The sequence below is a fragment of the Schistocerca gregaria genome, chromosome 8 (genome assembly GCF_023897955.1).
Source record: "Schistocerca gregaria isolate iqSchGreg1 chromosome 8, iqSchGreg1.2, whole genome shotgun sequence".
NCBI classification, from domain to species: Eukaryota; Metazoa; Arthropoda; class Insecta; order Orthoptera; family Acrididae; genus Schistocerca; species Schistocerca gregaria.
In genome coordinates this window covers 194973236-194990349 of record NC_064927.1, presented here as the reverse complement: position 1 = coordinate 194990349, position 17114 = coordinate 194973236, and the positions used below count along the sequence as shown (strand labels likewise).

Here is a 17114-nt window from a genome sequence, read left to right as displayed (position 1 = left end):
GTATTATTTTGTTGCTTATACAGACTACATCTGCACGAACATAATAATGATAACACTTGTGCTTTTCTTACGTGCTTCCTGTGTATGCAACTTTTTCTGTAACACTTTCCCATTCCACTCACATATAGAGTGCGTGAAGAATGATTGTTTGAGTGCCCCTGTGCATGCTATAATAAACTTAATCTTATCATGATCCCCATGTGGACAATATGTAGTGGTTTCTAGTGTTTCTATGGTCATTTAAAGCTACTTCTTGAAACTTCGCAAGTAGGCTTTCTCAGGTTAGCTTACGTCTATTTTCAAGAGTTTGCCAGTTCAGTATCTTCAGCATCTTTGTGACAGTCTTTCACTGCTTAGACAACCTGTTTGGTAAGGGTTCCACTCACTTGACAGTATTCTAGAACGGGTCGTGTGAGTGGTTTATAAACAATCTTCTTAGTAGACTAATTCCATTTCCCTAGTATTCTACTGATAAACCAAAGTCTGACACCTGCTTTACCCACGAATGAGCCTGTGAGATCATTCTATTTTATATCCCCACAGTGTGTTACATCCAGGCTTCTGTATGAGTTGCCCAATTCCATCTGTGACATTTTGATACTTTAGTCATAGGATAGTATGTTTTTTTCATTTATTGAAGTGCACAATTTTACATTTCTGGACATTTAAAGCAAATTTCCAGTATTTGCACCACTTTGAAAAAATACTATGCTAAAGGGTGTTACGTTAAAATGTAATATTTGTTTCTCCCGTGATTGGAACTAAAACACGTTGTTATTGGGTACACGAACTGGATATTCCACCATGTTAGCTTTCCACATCACTCACAGCAAGCATTACTAACAAACACTTCCTGGTAAGATTACCTATGGCCTCCTGTAAAGTTCTTCTAGCTTCACCTTTTTATTCCAACCTCTTTTATGATGTGTGCATCTGCGCACCCTGAAAATCCGCGCAACAAAGAAATGAGGACTGAATGCCATAGTTTTGCACAAAAATCAATAGAACTGACCAAGACAACTCCCCCCAGGGGGTACACAACTCTTTTCTGAGTATGTGCTTGGCTACCATGGGTCCTCAGCCTATGCAGCATTACTTCCTTTCTGTGCTATAATCTTATACTTGCACTATTTCTTTCCCTCTCTGCCTCTTCATTGGATGGTTGTGTTGGTGCGCAAACCCTGCTTGGACATGGTTCATGATTGGGACTCGAGCTTCCACTTCTGGAGTCTTCTACAACTTTTCTTTAAATAAACATATGGTCTCCATTGTTGAGTTCAACCTGCCACCAATTTTCAAAATTCTCCAGCAGTGTGGATTGTGCAGGGAAGGTCTCCCAAAGTGGTGTATGCTCCACCTTTATTCCTTTCCATCTTTGCACCCTTCCTTACGCAGAACGGTAGACCCCTGAATGTGCAGGCATCACACTCTTGGTATCTGAGCTGAAAACTCCCCACTTGTAACAAGGAGTATGTGCCCATCATGACTTGGGACCCAGCCTCAGTGACAGATTACTGGCCAGGTAGCTGTTGCTGAGGCTGGGTGGCACACATAGGAAGAGCCACTGTTCAGAGTGGGTGGCACCATGAGCTGCAAATGAAGTTGATGAAGTTATCTCTTGCTTGTGGTCATATGACCCCTGCTGTCTCTATGGAAGGAAAATGCTCCTGGCTCCAGCAGTCTCTGCAGAAGGAAAGTTCTCTTTTATACAGGGAAATATGACCCTAAAACCTTCCCTTCACTGTCTATGTCAGGGAGGGGGAGGGGGGGGGGGGGAAGAACATAAGGCTAAGGCATAAGCAGAAAAATACTCCCCTTCCCCCCCCCCCCCCTCCAAAAAAATACTTAGTTAATACAAGGGCTGATGGGAATTCTTTCTTGGTCACAGAGCCGTTATTAATTGTGAAGAACTTGGGGGACAAGTTTGGGAGAGTGGCAGCCATCTCTGAAATAAAAAGTGGGTCAGTTTTGATCAAAGCAGTACCCCCAGCCTAGTCATAAGTGCTGCTCACTTGTACCAAGCAGGGTGACGTACTGGTGACTGTCACTCCCCGTTATAGTATAATTATGGTTCAGGGTGTCATTTTCCATCATGGCCAGCTCTTGCAATCTGATGATGAACTACGTGCCTACTTCCAGTGACAGGGTGTACACATTGTCCATTGTTTACATAGGGGTCGATACTAGTGCCTTCATATTGGCCTTTGAGGGTGATTCTTTGCCTGAGAAGATCAAGATGATGGTATACCAATTTAGTGGTCGATTGATGCCATGTGAAACTGTCCCCCCTCTTCCTTCAGAGATACACACACACACACACACACACACACACAGTGCTTCAAGTGTTTGAAAGGGTATTCTGGTACATGTCTTCACATCAAAATGCTAGCCCCATCTGTAGAGAATGTGGATGAACAATGCATGCGAACACACCTTGTGCCCCTGCCCTCCATCTGTGATCTGTCACACCTGTGGAAAGCACCATTCCGCTGCTCACCAGGTTGCATTGTTTTCTAGAGAGAGAATGCAAGAATAGAAGACTCCGGACAAACTAACTTATGAAAAGGCCAAGAAAAAGTATGAGCTGTTGCATGCAACATGTAAAACAATGTCATATGCTACAGCTACGAAGATGTTGCCGCCTTTGGGGATGGCACTCCTGCCCGTTTCACCTTTTACACCGGTCCCTCAGGGCCACTCAACCATGCGTGACCCCATCCCCTCTCCCAATCTCCCAATGGTTGGGGGGCTCCCCTCTTACTATGGGATTGATGACTTCCTTCCCAGCAAGGACATTGGTTCCCACCTCCCAGCTGTAGACAAGTCAGCTTCCTCTGGCTTCTCTTTCCAGGAAGGGGTGGCGTGGGACACTTCTTTCCACTGTCTCCAGCCAATGGCTGAAGGAGCCACAGGCTGCTGTTCACATGGCTGAATGATCATCATCTTTACCTGAAACTGATTCAGAGAAGCCCTTGCAATCGTCAAATTCGTCTAAGGAGAGGAAAGGCAAGAAAAAGTCCTCCAAGAAGGACACTGGTGGCCCTTACACCATCACAACCCAACTGTTTCACTCCTGTGGCCAACGTGTAGATTGCATGAGTATGTGGTTTGCACCACTCAGTGGAACCCAGAAAAAATATATACCATAACCCCCCCAAACAGTGGCAGCAGGCGACCTTAGAGCACAACCTGCCTCCTTTGTCCCTTCATGGCCTCACAGCACAATGAACAACATTATTCTCCACTGAAATTATAGCAGTTTTCTTTCCATCACCCAGCTGAGCTACGACATCTTTTAAGCACTTCCTGTGCTTTCTGCATAGCCTAGGAGACTTGGTTTTCAGCAAAGTGAATTCTGTCCCTTCGTGGATACCTATGACAGGGTGTTAGGGAGAGTTTGAAAATATGCACTGAACAAGCTATACAGCAAACTTGTGCCTCTTAATACACTTTTGGAGGCTGTGGCTGTTCAGGTAAGGGCATTTCGGGATATTACCATCTGCAATGTTTACCTCCGTCCACCTTTTTTTAATCTTGAGTGATTTCAATGCCCATAACCCTTTGTTCAGTGGAACCACAATTACTGGCCATGCTAAAAACCTCGAGAACTGACTGGTGCAACTTGACCTTTGCCTCTTGAATATTGGAACCCCCACACACTTCAGTGTGGCACACGGAACTTTCTTGGCCATTGACCTTTCCATTTGCAGCCCTTGTCTTCTCCCATCCATTCTTTAGAGAGTTTTCAATTACCTAAGTGGTGTGACTAGTTCCCGCTCTTCCTGTTCCTCCCTCAACATCACTCCGATGGATGCCAGCCCAGATGGGATGTCGCAGTGTTGACTAGGGTGCTTTCGCTTCTGCTCTCACCCTTGGCTCTGCGTGACATGGAGATATCAGTGAGGCAGTCCAGAATACAACTACAACTATTCTTTTGGCAACTGATATTGTGATCCCCTATTCCTTGTGCCCATCCCAACAGAAGACAGTATCTTGTGGTCATCAGATTTTGCAGAGGCCATTAGAGATCATAGACGGGCTGTCCAGTGCCATAAGTAGTACCTCTCGATGGATCACCTCGAAGCCTTGAAATGGCTCCGTGCCAGGTCCAACCTCAAACAAAATGACAGAAACAAGAATGCTGAAAACAGTATGTTTCGACCATTGGACCATGTACCTCCCCTTCACAGCTTATTATGCCTGAGCCTCTGAGTATGAGAATTATCAATCTGCCTTTCATGTCCTAAAACAGTGGGTACAGCAAAAGCAATTATCTTATACTACATGCCACCTAGCCACATAACGCTCCATTCAGTGGGTGGGAATTTGTCTGTGTCCTAGGCATGATACAGCCCCATGGAAGGACTGCGTTCACAGCCAAATGATCAAGCACTTATCAGTGGATTGTCAATGTCATATCCTTGCAATCTTTAACCACATATGGAGTGAGGGCGAGTTCCCATTGCAGTTGTGAGAAAGTGTCATCATCCCAGTACTGAAACCGGGTAAGCACTCTCTGGAGGTGGACAGTCATTGCCCAGTAAGTCTCACCAATGATATGTGTGAGTTGCTTGAACACAGGATGAACCAATGGCTGTGTTGGCTCCTTGAGTCTCAGGATCTCCTGGTTCTGTCCCAGGGTGGTTTTCACCTAGGCCATTCGACTACTGATAATCTCGTTTACGTGGAGTCTGCCATCTAAGCAGCTTTTGCTCAACGTCAACACCTTATAGCTGTCTTCTTCAACCTGCAAAAGGCTTATGACTCCACATTGAGACACCACATTCTTGTTGCCTTACCCAAGTAGGGTCTTCAAGGTCTGCTCGCGATTTTTATTCAGAGCTTCCTGTCGCACTGTATGTTCCAGTTTCTAGTTGGCACTTCCCACAGTACCCCACATATCTAAGAGAATGGGCTCCCACAGGGTTCTGTACTGAGTATCCCTCTCTTTTTAGTGACTATAAATGGTCTAACAGGAGCTGTGGGATCCTCAGCATCACCCTCCTTGTATGTTGACAACTTTTGCCTCTGCTATTGTTCCTCTAATATGGGCGTCACTGAACGTTGACTGCAAGGCACCATATGAAAAGCGCAGGCCTGGGCTCCAACCCATGTCTTTTGGCTTTCAACCGCCAAGACCCATGTTGCGCACTTCTGTTGAGATCGTACAGTTCACCCACAACCAGAACTTTACCTTGGTGACCAACTACTAGTCTTCGATTCTCAGTTGATGTGGATTCCCCATCTTCACCAGCTTAAGGAAAAGTGCTGGCTGCTTTTAATACACTTTGCTTCTAGAGTAACACCAGCTGGGTTGCAAATCACACTACCCTTCTACAGCTTTACAAAGCCTTGATATGATCCCATCTTGATTATGGGTGTCTGACGTATGGTTCAGCGTCACCCTCAGTGTTGCAGATACTGAATCCAATACACCACTGCAGGGTTTGACTTGTGACAGGAGTCTTTCAAACTAGCGTTGTGAACAGCTCACTGGTGGACACTCCATTGTAGATCAGGCGCCAGTGATGAATTATCAGTTATGCTACCCACATTCACAGCTCTTCTAAGCATCTGAATGCCACCTTGTCTTTCCAAACACAAAAATCCATCTCCAGCAACAGTGGCTATATAAGAGAATACAATTGCAATTCACGTCTGGTGCCCCTCTCTCGGAATTCCAGTTGCTTCCTCTTCCATCTCTCCTCCGGGCCCACGCGTGTACATCTCCATGGTGCATCTCTCGGCCACAGCTTATTCCTAACTTATAGCAAGGTCTGAAAGACGCTGTCCCTCCCGAGGCCCTCTGCCATGAATTTTTCTCCATCCTTGGCACATTCTGCGGTTCTGAAGTAGTCTACACTCATGGCTCAATGGTTGCTGGTCATGTATGTTTTGCTTATACTCATGCAGGACATACTGAACTACACTCCTTGCTGGATGTCTGCAGTGTCTCACTGTGGAGTTGCTAGCCATCTCTCAAGCTCTTGAGCATATCTGTTCCTTCACCAGTCAGACCTATCTCATCTGCAGCAACTCGAGCAGTTTCCAACCTCTCGACCAGCATTATCCTCGCCATCCCTTGGTCATTTTTATACAGGATTCCCTGTGTGCCCTCAAACAGTGTGGATGCTTAGGGACCTCCTTCTGGACCCCGTCCCATGTTGATATCCGGGAGTATAAACTCTCACTGATAGTGTGACCAAAGATACTACAAGTAAACCAATTCTTGGGGTTGGTATTCTGTAAACAGACCTCCGATCGTTATTACACCGTCAAGTTTTAGGAATATCGAATACAGAATGGCTCACTCTGACTTCAGCAAACAAGCCTGATAAAGGAGACTACAAATGTGTGGAGGTCCATCATGCAGGCCTCTTGCAGGAACGCTACCATCCTTTGCTGGCTCTGCATCAGCCATATTTGGCTGACAAGAGGTATCTCCTCTGTCGTAAGGACCCACTGCACTGTCGTCGTGGTTCCCATTTGACTGTGTTTCACATTTTGCTGGATTGTCCCAACCTAGCACCATACAGTGGGCTTTTAATCTCCCTGACACGCTACCCGTGATATTAAGAGACGATACCTCAGCGGCTGACTTAGTTTTATGTTTTATTAGTGAAGGGAGCTTTTGCCACTCTATTTAAGGGAGGGCTACTTAATGTTATCAGACCATTGAGGTGTTGGCAGAACACTCTGTTGCCTCCTCTGCCCAGAGTGGGCTGTGGATGCCTGGGCATGGTGAGTCGTCCTGGCCCTCACCTTACCTGTTCATTTACTCTTCCTCACCTGTTTCACATGACCTGTTAAACGAGTTCATATTTTCTCTTTCTCTGCTTCTGCAGCCCTGTCCATGTCACTAGTCTTTTTCAAGGCAATTTCTGAGAGGAATACATCTGGTATGCGGTGGGGTGGGGATGTGTCCCCCTGCATTGCAATCTGCCTTTGTGGGCTCCCAGCTGCTCCCTAGAGGGGGCCTGGCTTTCTTCCTCTGTCACCCCCCCCCCCTCTTTTTTCTCCTACGTTGACCTTTCATAGACCTTGGTGGTTTTCTTCCTCTGGGGTTTGCATGGTAGGCTATCTCTGATCCACAGTCATGTAGACGTGTTTGAGGAAAAAGGGACTGATGACCTAGTAGTTTGATCCCTTTAACCATACATCCAACCAACCAAAGAAATGGGAAACATTACCAATCAATAAAGGAACAGGAAACAGATGTCCATCTATGAGTTGACAACATTATAAACAGTAAAATATGCTTGCAAGTTTTACACAGAACTATTGAAGAGTACCTCCATTTCGGAAAAAGGTTTAAAACAGGGCAGGTAGAACACTGACTATGAACTAAAATGCTCGTCAGTCAATATACGTTTAGTAATACCAGTCTGAAGTGAGTTCTTGTAATAGTTTACTGAACTCTTTGATGCGATAATTAAGAAATGCAAGCAAATTCTGGAGTGGAGTTCAAATCCTTGACTGGCTGCACTCATAGAAGTTTCCCAAATCACTTTAACCGAATGCTCAGATAGTTCCTTCATATAAACTGCAGATGATTTTCTGTACTATCCTTGAACAAGCCAAACTTTTACTCACTAACAAACTTGACTTAGACCATTCACTAAGCCTTGATCTTCCTACAATAATAATTGCTAGTGGCTTTTTCCTCTTCTGTTAAATTATTTTCCTTAGTCTTTTTAGTGATGAGAATTTGCCCAATATATTGATGGCTTAGTTCTAACTTTGCACAAAAGAAAATCGTTTTAAGGATGTACGCAATTGAAAACAAATGACTAATGAAATACTCACAACGTTTCAAACATTACATATTTGCCTGTTGTGATACTCCTGTTTTCCTTGGTCTTTCTGATGCTATTGTGGGTGTCATAAGTAGCTTTAGTGTCACTGAATGGATTATTAAACCAGGACAGTTAAGATTGTTGTTGAGGCTGTCATCACACCTTTCAGTCACTGTTGCTTGAATTCAGTATTCAGTGGCAGGTGTTGTAACTGAATGGGCAAACTGGCTCTCAGTTCTGAGACAGGCAAAAGCATTCCTCTTCTAATGGTATTAAGCTTAGTAAAGCATTGTAGAGCTCAGGTCAGTGTCCAGTCCACTGTTACCTCACTGACTGCTGTTTCAGGTGATTATCGTACATAGAGGATATTTGCTCCATCCATATTTAAAGAGTAAAATGTCATCTGTGCCATTGTTTAGATGAGAAAATACATATTTTTTTATACTGGCAAGAGGGAAACATTTTACCTACAAAAGGGTTTTCTCACAATTGTTTGTAATACATGGATGATGTAAGAAAATTATTAAACTTTTGCATGGGGCAGAGTGTCTTACCAATTTTGTCAGACAGAGATTCCAGTGGCTTATAGGACAGTTGATTTATCCTATTAACTGCACAATCATCCAACCACCAGCCCCATACACATTTTATTTCCTTCCAGAACTTAAAATATGTGTAATCACACTGACAAAATTTGCACCGGCATACAGGTGAAAGTTTATATAACTTTTAACAATAAATTTTATATATATCTATTCCACATTATGAATTTTAATTACCCTAGCTTCCCAATATTAAGCAGTAGCCACTGATAACCTTACTATTTAGTATCCTGTGACACCAATCCATCCATCCATGATGCAGGCATTTTACTCTTAAAAAATACACCTGCAAGCTATTGCAGCTAAAATCAGCATATAGAGAATTTAAAAGATGAATGCCTGGACAGTCATTGCCCATTACTAAACCTAATTTCATGGTCAAAAATTTCAATTTGATTAATGCAGCAGCTAACTAATCAATAGATGTGTTATAATTATTTTGAGGAATGTAAGTCATTTTGTAACACATTTCCAACTAAGTTTTCAATTTTTCTTTTATGTAGTACTGTAACATCAAGTGTGATCACTAATGTGAATTAGGGGTTTGCTCACTATCTAGTCTTCAATCAAATTGTTAAGTAAAAACAGCCATTTGCAAGTGATTTGCAGCAGTGGCAGAACCCCTTATCTTATACCCAGCTAGATTTCTGGCACATTGTTTTAAAAAAGTATTTTAATTTTTCATGTTAAGCATTTGTTTTGAAAAGGTTTCTAATATAATACTTATTAATTAAAAAGTTTAAGTATAACATGTTAGGCCTAACTGAATCTTCCATCAGTTTTTGGTAGAACAACATTATAATAAATGAAAAGCACTAGTTTTCTTTTGTTCTACAGTATTACCTTTGTTGTGTTATCTGGTTAACACAATAAAAGTAACATAGGATGTTTATAAATGAATACCAGGGTTTTAATGCTTTATAATATTTATTACATTAAACTTACAGTTATAAATGATACGTCAAATGAAAGAGCAACTCAAACAGTTTTAACAAGAACCTTGTAAATGTTCATTGTGAGCACCATTTGTCACACGGCACACATTCACTGTACCCAAGTGCTGCCCAAAGACAGGGCTTGCTTTGCATGGCCTCCATGTTCACCCAACCTAACGCCATGCGAATTTTTCCTTTGGGGCTTAATCAAGGATCGTGTGTACATGCCTCCGCTACCAGAAGACCTCACTGAATTAAGAAACCGGATTGAAGCAGCTGTTGCTACAATCACTGAAGAGACACTTATCTGATGTGTGCCGTGTGACAAATGGTGCTCACATTGAACATTTATAAGGTTCTTGGTAAAACTGTGTGAGTTGCTCTTTCATTTGACCTACCATTTATAACTTTAAGTTTAATGTAATAAATATTATAAAGTGTTAAAACCTCGATATTCATTTATAAACACACTGTAATGTAGAACAAAAGCAAACTGGTGCTTTTTATTTATTTAAGTATAACGTTTAACTGTAATGTATTAGATGGTTGCAGACGGCTATTGATTCATGGGAGCAGCGACACAGGTGATGGAAGAGAATACTGGATTTTGCAGAAGCTCATGACCTGGTTATCACAGCAACTTTTTGTAGAAGCGAGCATTGTATCTTTTGATGTACTATAGTGGCAGATTGTATTTCTTCTTGTGTAAAAACGTGATGAAAAACTAGTTACAGACGAAGGGTTGGACATACCAACTGGCAAATGTGATATCTTATCACCTAGGATAGGAAGTGGCATCAGCTTTTGGCAGATAGTAGACTTAGAGAACTTCTATGGCATCACTGATAAAAAAAAGATAAATTTATTATTGACCAAAAGAAGGCCCCAGAACACTGGTAGTAGTACTTTGAAGCAGTCTCTGATGGAGAGCTCCCACATTCACCAGTACAACAGTTGTCATCCATCATGTTGATCAACAAGCCTGAAGTTCAAGAAGCCAGAGGGAAGATGACTGGGCTGGCTGACTTTCCAGCAGTAATTTGGAGATAAAGACATTGGGAGGCAGCTGAATGGCTGACAGGTTTCCTCAATAATATCATTGAAGAGAAGGAGACATCAACTGTTTGGTTATTAAGCAGTACAGTCTCAGTTTGGAAACGAAACAGTGGTCAAGCTGAATGTTCCAACTACCAACTTGTATATCATCTTCCACATACAATCAAGATCTTAAAGTGCAACATATAAGGTCTGTAAAAAAAATTCCAGAACATTCCTAATTTTGTACAAGTGGTGTGTTGGAGAACCGGGAAAAGGTCGCCGAGTAACCCTGCGGGGGCCACACATCGACTGCTCCAGTCAATGAAAATGTAACATGTATCCATGACTGTTAAATTCTGACTGGTGATTGAGCCTTCCGTTGATAGCAGAAACTATAAACATGATAAAAATAACAATTTGTCACAGTATAACCAAATGTTTGAACTTGTATAAGGTGTGTACCAAACTGGTCCCAAAAAGTATTGATTCACAAACAAAGGGCTGTGCATGTATTCCAGTGTCTAAAACTATTGAAAATGTGTGAAAATGATCCTGATTTTTTAAACTCAATTACCACCGGTGATGATTCATGGATTTTTGGTTACAACCCAGAGACAAAAAGGCAGAATTCAGAGTGGCATGCCCAGTGTTGCCCCACCCCAAGAAGGCACATGTGAGCAAGTCAAGGATCAAAACTATGCTCATTCTCTTCTTCTTTAACATGAGGCATTTTCCATCATAAACTCATACCTACTATTGTCGTCTTTGTCGCAAGACATTTTCCACCATGAACTCAAACCTGCTAGGCCCACTGTGAACACCAGTTTCTACTTAGAAGTGCTCAAAAGACTGAAAGGCAGGGTCACGCACTGCTGAAGTGACACAGCAAATGGTTGTAATTTTGATATAATGCATTCCTAAGATCCCTATCTTGAACAACCTTGTAAATTTTCTTCATATCTGTATCGGTTTCCGAGGTACAGAGGTTGAAAGTTACTCTACTTGTGAACTTAAAATACGCTTATAAACTCTGGTCTGAGGTGAAAACTTAGTTTATAAAGAGATGTAGTATGGAGAAATTTGGTGTAAAGCATGTCTGTTATCATCTGGGAACCCATTGTTGTAGTACTGAAGCACAGGCAAAAAAAATTTCCACGTAAAATCTGATCTGAGTTGTAGAATTAGTTTCGTGTTGTTATTTCTCATAATTAATTATCCACATTTTACTGATCTATACATTTCTTTTCCTATGGGTCACATGCCCAGCTGCAGCAGGGAAAAGAAAAGTGCTCCTATTTGAGCACAATAAAGGTAAATTGCTCTTGTTTGAAGTACACTGAAAAGTGGGGTACCAGCATCTTTAAAAATTTTCTCAAAAATTTTCGCATGCGAACATGTCACACTTTTTTATGCTCAGAGAGAAGAAGGTAGTGGCAGTGGCAAAGAGATGGAAAATAATAAATACTGGAAGATAGTAGACAGTAGTTGTGTTATAGAAAGAGCGAAGGAGACAGTTGCAGTGTGAGAGAAAGAGGGGGATACAGTGGCAGTGGTACACAGTTGACAGTACCAGAACAGTGCTAGGAAAATAGTGGAGGAGACAGTGTCGGGAGGGGGGGGGATTGAGAGAAAGTGGATGTGGGTAACAGACAGTGATGATGAGAGGCAAGAGTATATGACAGTGATAAAGAGGAAGAGAAAGATGATGACAGTGAGAAAAAACAACAGCAGTAGGAAGGAAGGATGAGAGAAAGAGGGAGACAGTGACAGTGAAGGGAGACAGTAGTAGCAGGACAGAACAAAGAGGACTGTGGATGTGGCACAGGAGACAGCGACAGAGAGGCACAAAGAGATAATGACAATGAGTTGGGCTGAGCCTGTTACATAAAGAGGAGCATTTTTTGTACTCCAGTAGGAGTATTTTTCCGCTGGTGTGGTATGGTATGGTTGGGTCAGCCTGATTCTCCAAGAACTTTTTTAAATAACAAAGAGGAGAATGTTGCACACTGTTGATATCCCACACAGGCTTTAGAGATTTAAGCGAGATATGTGGAAAATAAAAAAGGATTTAGTTGTTTGTGTAGTTTCTAGAGACCGATCTGACAGATGTCTCATTTAGTTTTTCAATCCACTGCTTGTGATGATATTATTGCAAATAAGACATGAAGCTAGGAAAGTATTGTTATTTACAGCATGCTAGTGACAATTCTCAGTGTGTTATTTAGCCTGACATCAGTCTTGTTGATACGACTACCTGCAGCCCTCACAGGAACATGTTGTTTTTGTCAACAGGATACACTGCTCTGCAGCTTGTGCCATTGAGCTTTCAAATAATGTTTTTAATTTGTATACAGTTGTGTATACACGTTGAAAAGTAATGCCTCTGAATTTTTTATGTGAAAACCCTTAAAGCTTTTTAATTTTAAAACAATTTATAAACATTCTACATCTTCGTTCTTCACATCCACATATTTATTTTTGATCATAATTCCCTGGCGATGAACACATTTCTCCAAGTGAGAGATCAATTTGTTGATATCACTGTAGAATGTTTGACTTCATTGACAAAGCCACAACCTCACTTCTGCTTGCACCGCTTCATCACTAACAAAGAGAAGTCCTCAAAGGTGTTCTCTATAGTTTGGAAACAGATAAATTTGGTGAAAATCAGATAAGGCTTAGTTTGGTCTGTATGGAGGGTGATGGATGACATTGAACCCAAGGTGTCAGATTGTTGTAGATGTCACAGCGCTCATGTACAGTCTGGCATTGTGATGCTGAAAGAGAGGATGCTCCAAGTGTGGACAAACTCTTCACATTCGAAACTCGATTATAGCATGCTGTTTCTCACACACTGACATAGTTATGTTACACACTGCAATGTTACACTCTAAAATTTGGAGCCCTCTAGTGGCAGGGGACTGCAAATACACTCCTGGAAATTGAAATAAGAACACCGTGAATTCATTGTCCCAGGAAGGGGAAACTTTATTGACACATTCCTGGGGTCAGATACATCACATGATCACACTGACAGAACCACAGGCACATAGACACAGGCAACAGAGCATGCACAATATCGGCACTAGTACAGTGTATATCCACTTTTTGCAGCAATGCAGACTGCTATTCTTCCATGGAGACGATCGTAGAGATGCTGGATGTAGTCCTGTGGAACGGCTTGCCATGCCGTTTCCACCTGGCGCCTCAGTTGGACCAGCGTTCGTGCTGGACGTGCAGACCGCGTGAGACGACGCTTCATCCAGTCCCAAACATGCTCAATGGGGGACAGATCCGGAGATCTTGCTGGCCAGGGTAGTTGACTTACACCTTCTAGAGCACGTTGGGTGGCACGGGATACATGCAGACGTGCATTGTCCTGTTGGAACAGCAAGTTCCCTTGCCGGTCTAGGAATGGTAGAACGATGGGTTCGATGACGGTTTGGATGTACCGTGCACTATTCAGTGTCCCCTCGACGATCACCAGAGGTGTACGGCCAGTGTAGGAGATTGCTCCCCACACCATGATGCCGGGTGGTGGCCCTGTGTGCCTCGGTCGTATGCAGTCCTGATTGTGGGGCTCACCTGCACGGCGCCAAACACGCATACGACCATCATTGGCACCAAGGCAGAAGCGACTCTCATCGCTGAAGACGACACGTCTCCATTCGTCCCTCCATTCACGCCTGTCGCGACACCACTGGAGGCGGGCTGCACGATGTTGGGGCATGAGCGGAAGACGGCCTAACAGTGTGCGGGACCGTAGCCCAGCTTCATGGAGACGGTTGCGAATGGTCCTCGCCGATACCCCAGGAGCAACAGTGTCCCTAATTTGCTGGGAAGTGGCAGTGCGGTCCCCTACGGCACTGCGTAGGATCCTGCGGTCTTGGCGTGCATCCGTGCGTCGCTACGGTCCGGTCCCAGGTCAACGGGCACGTGCACCTTCCACCGACCACTGGCGACAACATCGATGTACTGTGGAGACCTCACGCCCCACGTGTTGAGCAATTCGGCGCTACGTCCACCCGGCCTCCCGCACGCCTTCGCTCAATGTCCGTCAACTGCACATACGGTTCACGTCCACGCTGCCGCGGCATGCTACCAGTGTTAAAGACTGCGATGGAGCTCCGTATGCCACGGCAAACTGGCTGACATTGACGGCAGCGGTGCACAAATGCTGCGCAGCTAGAGCCATTCGACGGCCAACACCGCGGTTCCTGGTGTGTCCGCTGTGCCGTGCGTGTGATCATTGCTTGTACAGCCCTCTCGCATTGTCCGGAGCAAGTATGGTGGGTCTGACACACCGGTGTCAATGTGTTCTTTTTTCCATTTCCAGGAGTGTATGTAGACATGAAGAAAAAAAGATGCAGTATGTTAAGTACCATTTGTTTTATCTAAAAAGCTTTAAGAGTTTTCTCATAAAAAATTGGGGGACACTACTTTTCCGCACACCCTCATTTTAGGTAATTATTGAATGTTACACATGGATACTTATAATGTGAGTTATGGTTTAATTGTGCCCCATAGAAGTCAACATAAAGTTGTATGTATGTGAACTTTTTATTAAGGTTGAATACTAGCACCTCTGTCTTTCTGGGATTGGTAAAGTTTTAACTGTTTTTAATGGCTCTTTAGCATATCTAGGTGCTCTGAGAGGTTTTCTCCTCCTTTTTTTTAAAAAAAAAGGTTGTATTGAATTGCTAGAGTAACACAATCTGCAATGAAATTTTTCTCTCCTCCCTCACACAACTAGTTTAGATAAAATGACATCCAATCAGATGTGAAACTGGAGCTTTCAGTGACTTCTATTGCCACCACCATCATCTGGGTAAAAATTGATACCCAGGATTGTCATGCTGGTTTTTATATACAGTAAACAACAGGACTGTAACAATATTATGAAAAATAAAATTGCAACTCACCATACAGCGAGGATGCTGAGTCACGATAGGCACAACAAAAAGACTGTTACAAATAAAGTTTTCTGCCAATAAGGCCTTCATCAGAAATAGATCACACACACACACACACACACACACACACACACACACACACACACACACACACACACTTATGCAACTCACTCACACAATTGAAGTCTCAGGCAACTGAAGCCACACTGCAAGTAGCAGTACCAGTACATGATGGCAGTGGCGACTGGGTGGCGGTAAGGAATAGGGAGCGTGCTTAGCAACAGGGTGGATTTGTTGGTGGCCATTTATGCGTATAGACAGCTTGTTGGTTGTCATGCCCACATAGAATGCAGCACAGTGGTTGCAGCTTAGTTTGTAGATCACATGACTGGTTTCACAGGTAGCCCTCCCTTTGATGGGATAGGTGATGTTTGTGACTGGAGCAGGTGGTGGTGGGAGGATGTATGGGACAAGTCTTGCATCTAGGTCTATTACAGGTCCATGAGCTATGAGGCAAGGGGTTGGTAGCAGGGATTGTGTAGGGATGGAAGAGTATATTGTGTAGGCTCGGTGGACGGCGGAATATCACTGTGGGAGAGGTAGGAAGAATAATGGAGATTTCTCTTTCCAGGGCATTACTAGAGGTAATTGAAACCCTGGTGAAGAATGTAATTCAGTTGCTCCAGTCCTAGGTGGTACTGAGCTACGGGGGAATGCTGCTCTTTGGCCGGACAGTGGGACTTTGGGAGGTGGTGGGAGACTGGAAAGATAAGGAATGTTATGTAATGTAATTGTGGGGGCCGTGCAGTTTGAATATCTGACGAAATTGTACATAATCCTCTAAATCAGTTATATATGTGACAGTCATTGAAGACAATGAAAGCTCAAATTACGTATCTGATTTGGTGTATTTAGCATATGTTGTATATCTTACATAATTTTTGATTGACAGATCCGGCCAAATATGAAAAGGAGTGCCATTGTGATGACTGCAAAAAGAAAAAGCTTATACTCCAGTCAAATGAACCATGGAAAGGCACAAAACAGATGCTTACGTAAGTTTTAATTTTATTCTATTTGTACTCAAATTATATAAGAAAATCTTTTTATTGATTCGTAGAGGTAACCACTGTGCACCTTTGCTTGTCTCGACTGCTCATTCATGACTGTTACTTCCCTTGATGCCATGCGCATTGAAAATAAATTTTAATAGAAACTCACATAACATACGCACTTCAAGAATGACCAGTTTAGTGCGGGGCAGGGTGCCCTCCAGTGTGCCGAGACAAGGGACATGATGGAAAGTATAGCAGTAGTGCAGTGTTAATAAAGTAATGCCATGTCTTCTTTTAATGATGAAGGTGTTCTGGCTCTAATCAACTTAATTAATGTTAACCAACAAAAGTCTAAAACATGCTTAGTGGTATAATAATGTGAACAAAGGTAGTGCTTTGAAGGTGTTTAAAGAGTTAAGTATGTGTCACGCTGTACTTTTATTTTTTTGTGTAAGGAGGAGGGTGTGGTAGGGAGGGAGAGGGATAGCAGGATAGGCATGGGGGACAGTAAAGTGCTACTTACGGTAGCATTCAGGGACAGATTAGGGCAGCTAGGTTCAGCAGGAAGGTTAGATGGGGCATGGTGAGGAGCAGAAAAGGAGAGAAGTAAAAAGACTGTGGGTGTATTGGTGGAATAGAAGGCTATATAGTGCTGCAGTGGGAGCAGGGAAAGGGATAGGTGGGCAAAAGATAGTGACTAACGAAGGTTGAGCCTAGAGGGGTTACAAGAAGTAGAATATATCACAGTGGGAGTTCCCACCTGCACTAATCGGAG

General features: G+C 43.1%; 1 protein-coding gene across 1 annotated transcript in view; it reads left to right on the top strand.

Annotated features, from left to right (window-relative positions):
- Window positions 1–17114, top strand: part of LOC126284533 (translocation protein SEC63 homolog) — a 150823-nt gene that overhangs the window by 15776 nt on the left and 117933 nt on the right. Inside the window, 1 exon segment of the mRNA XM_049983531.1 lies at window positions 16237–16339. Coding sequence (XP_049839488.1) covers window positions 16237–16339 — 103 coding nt within the window.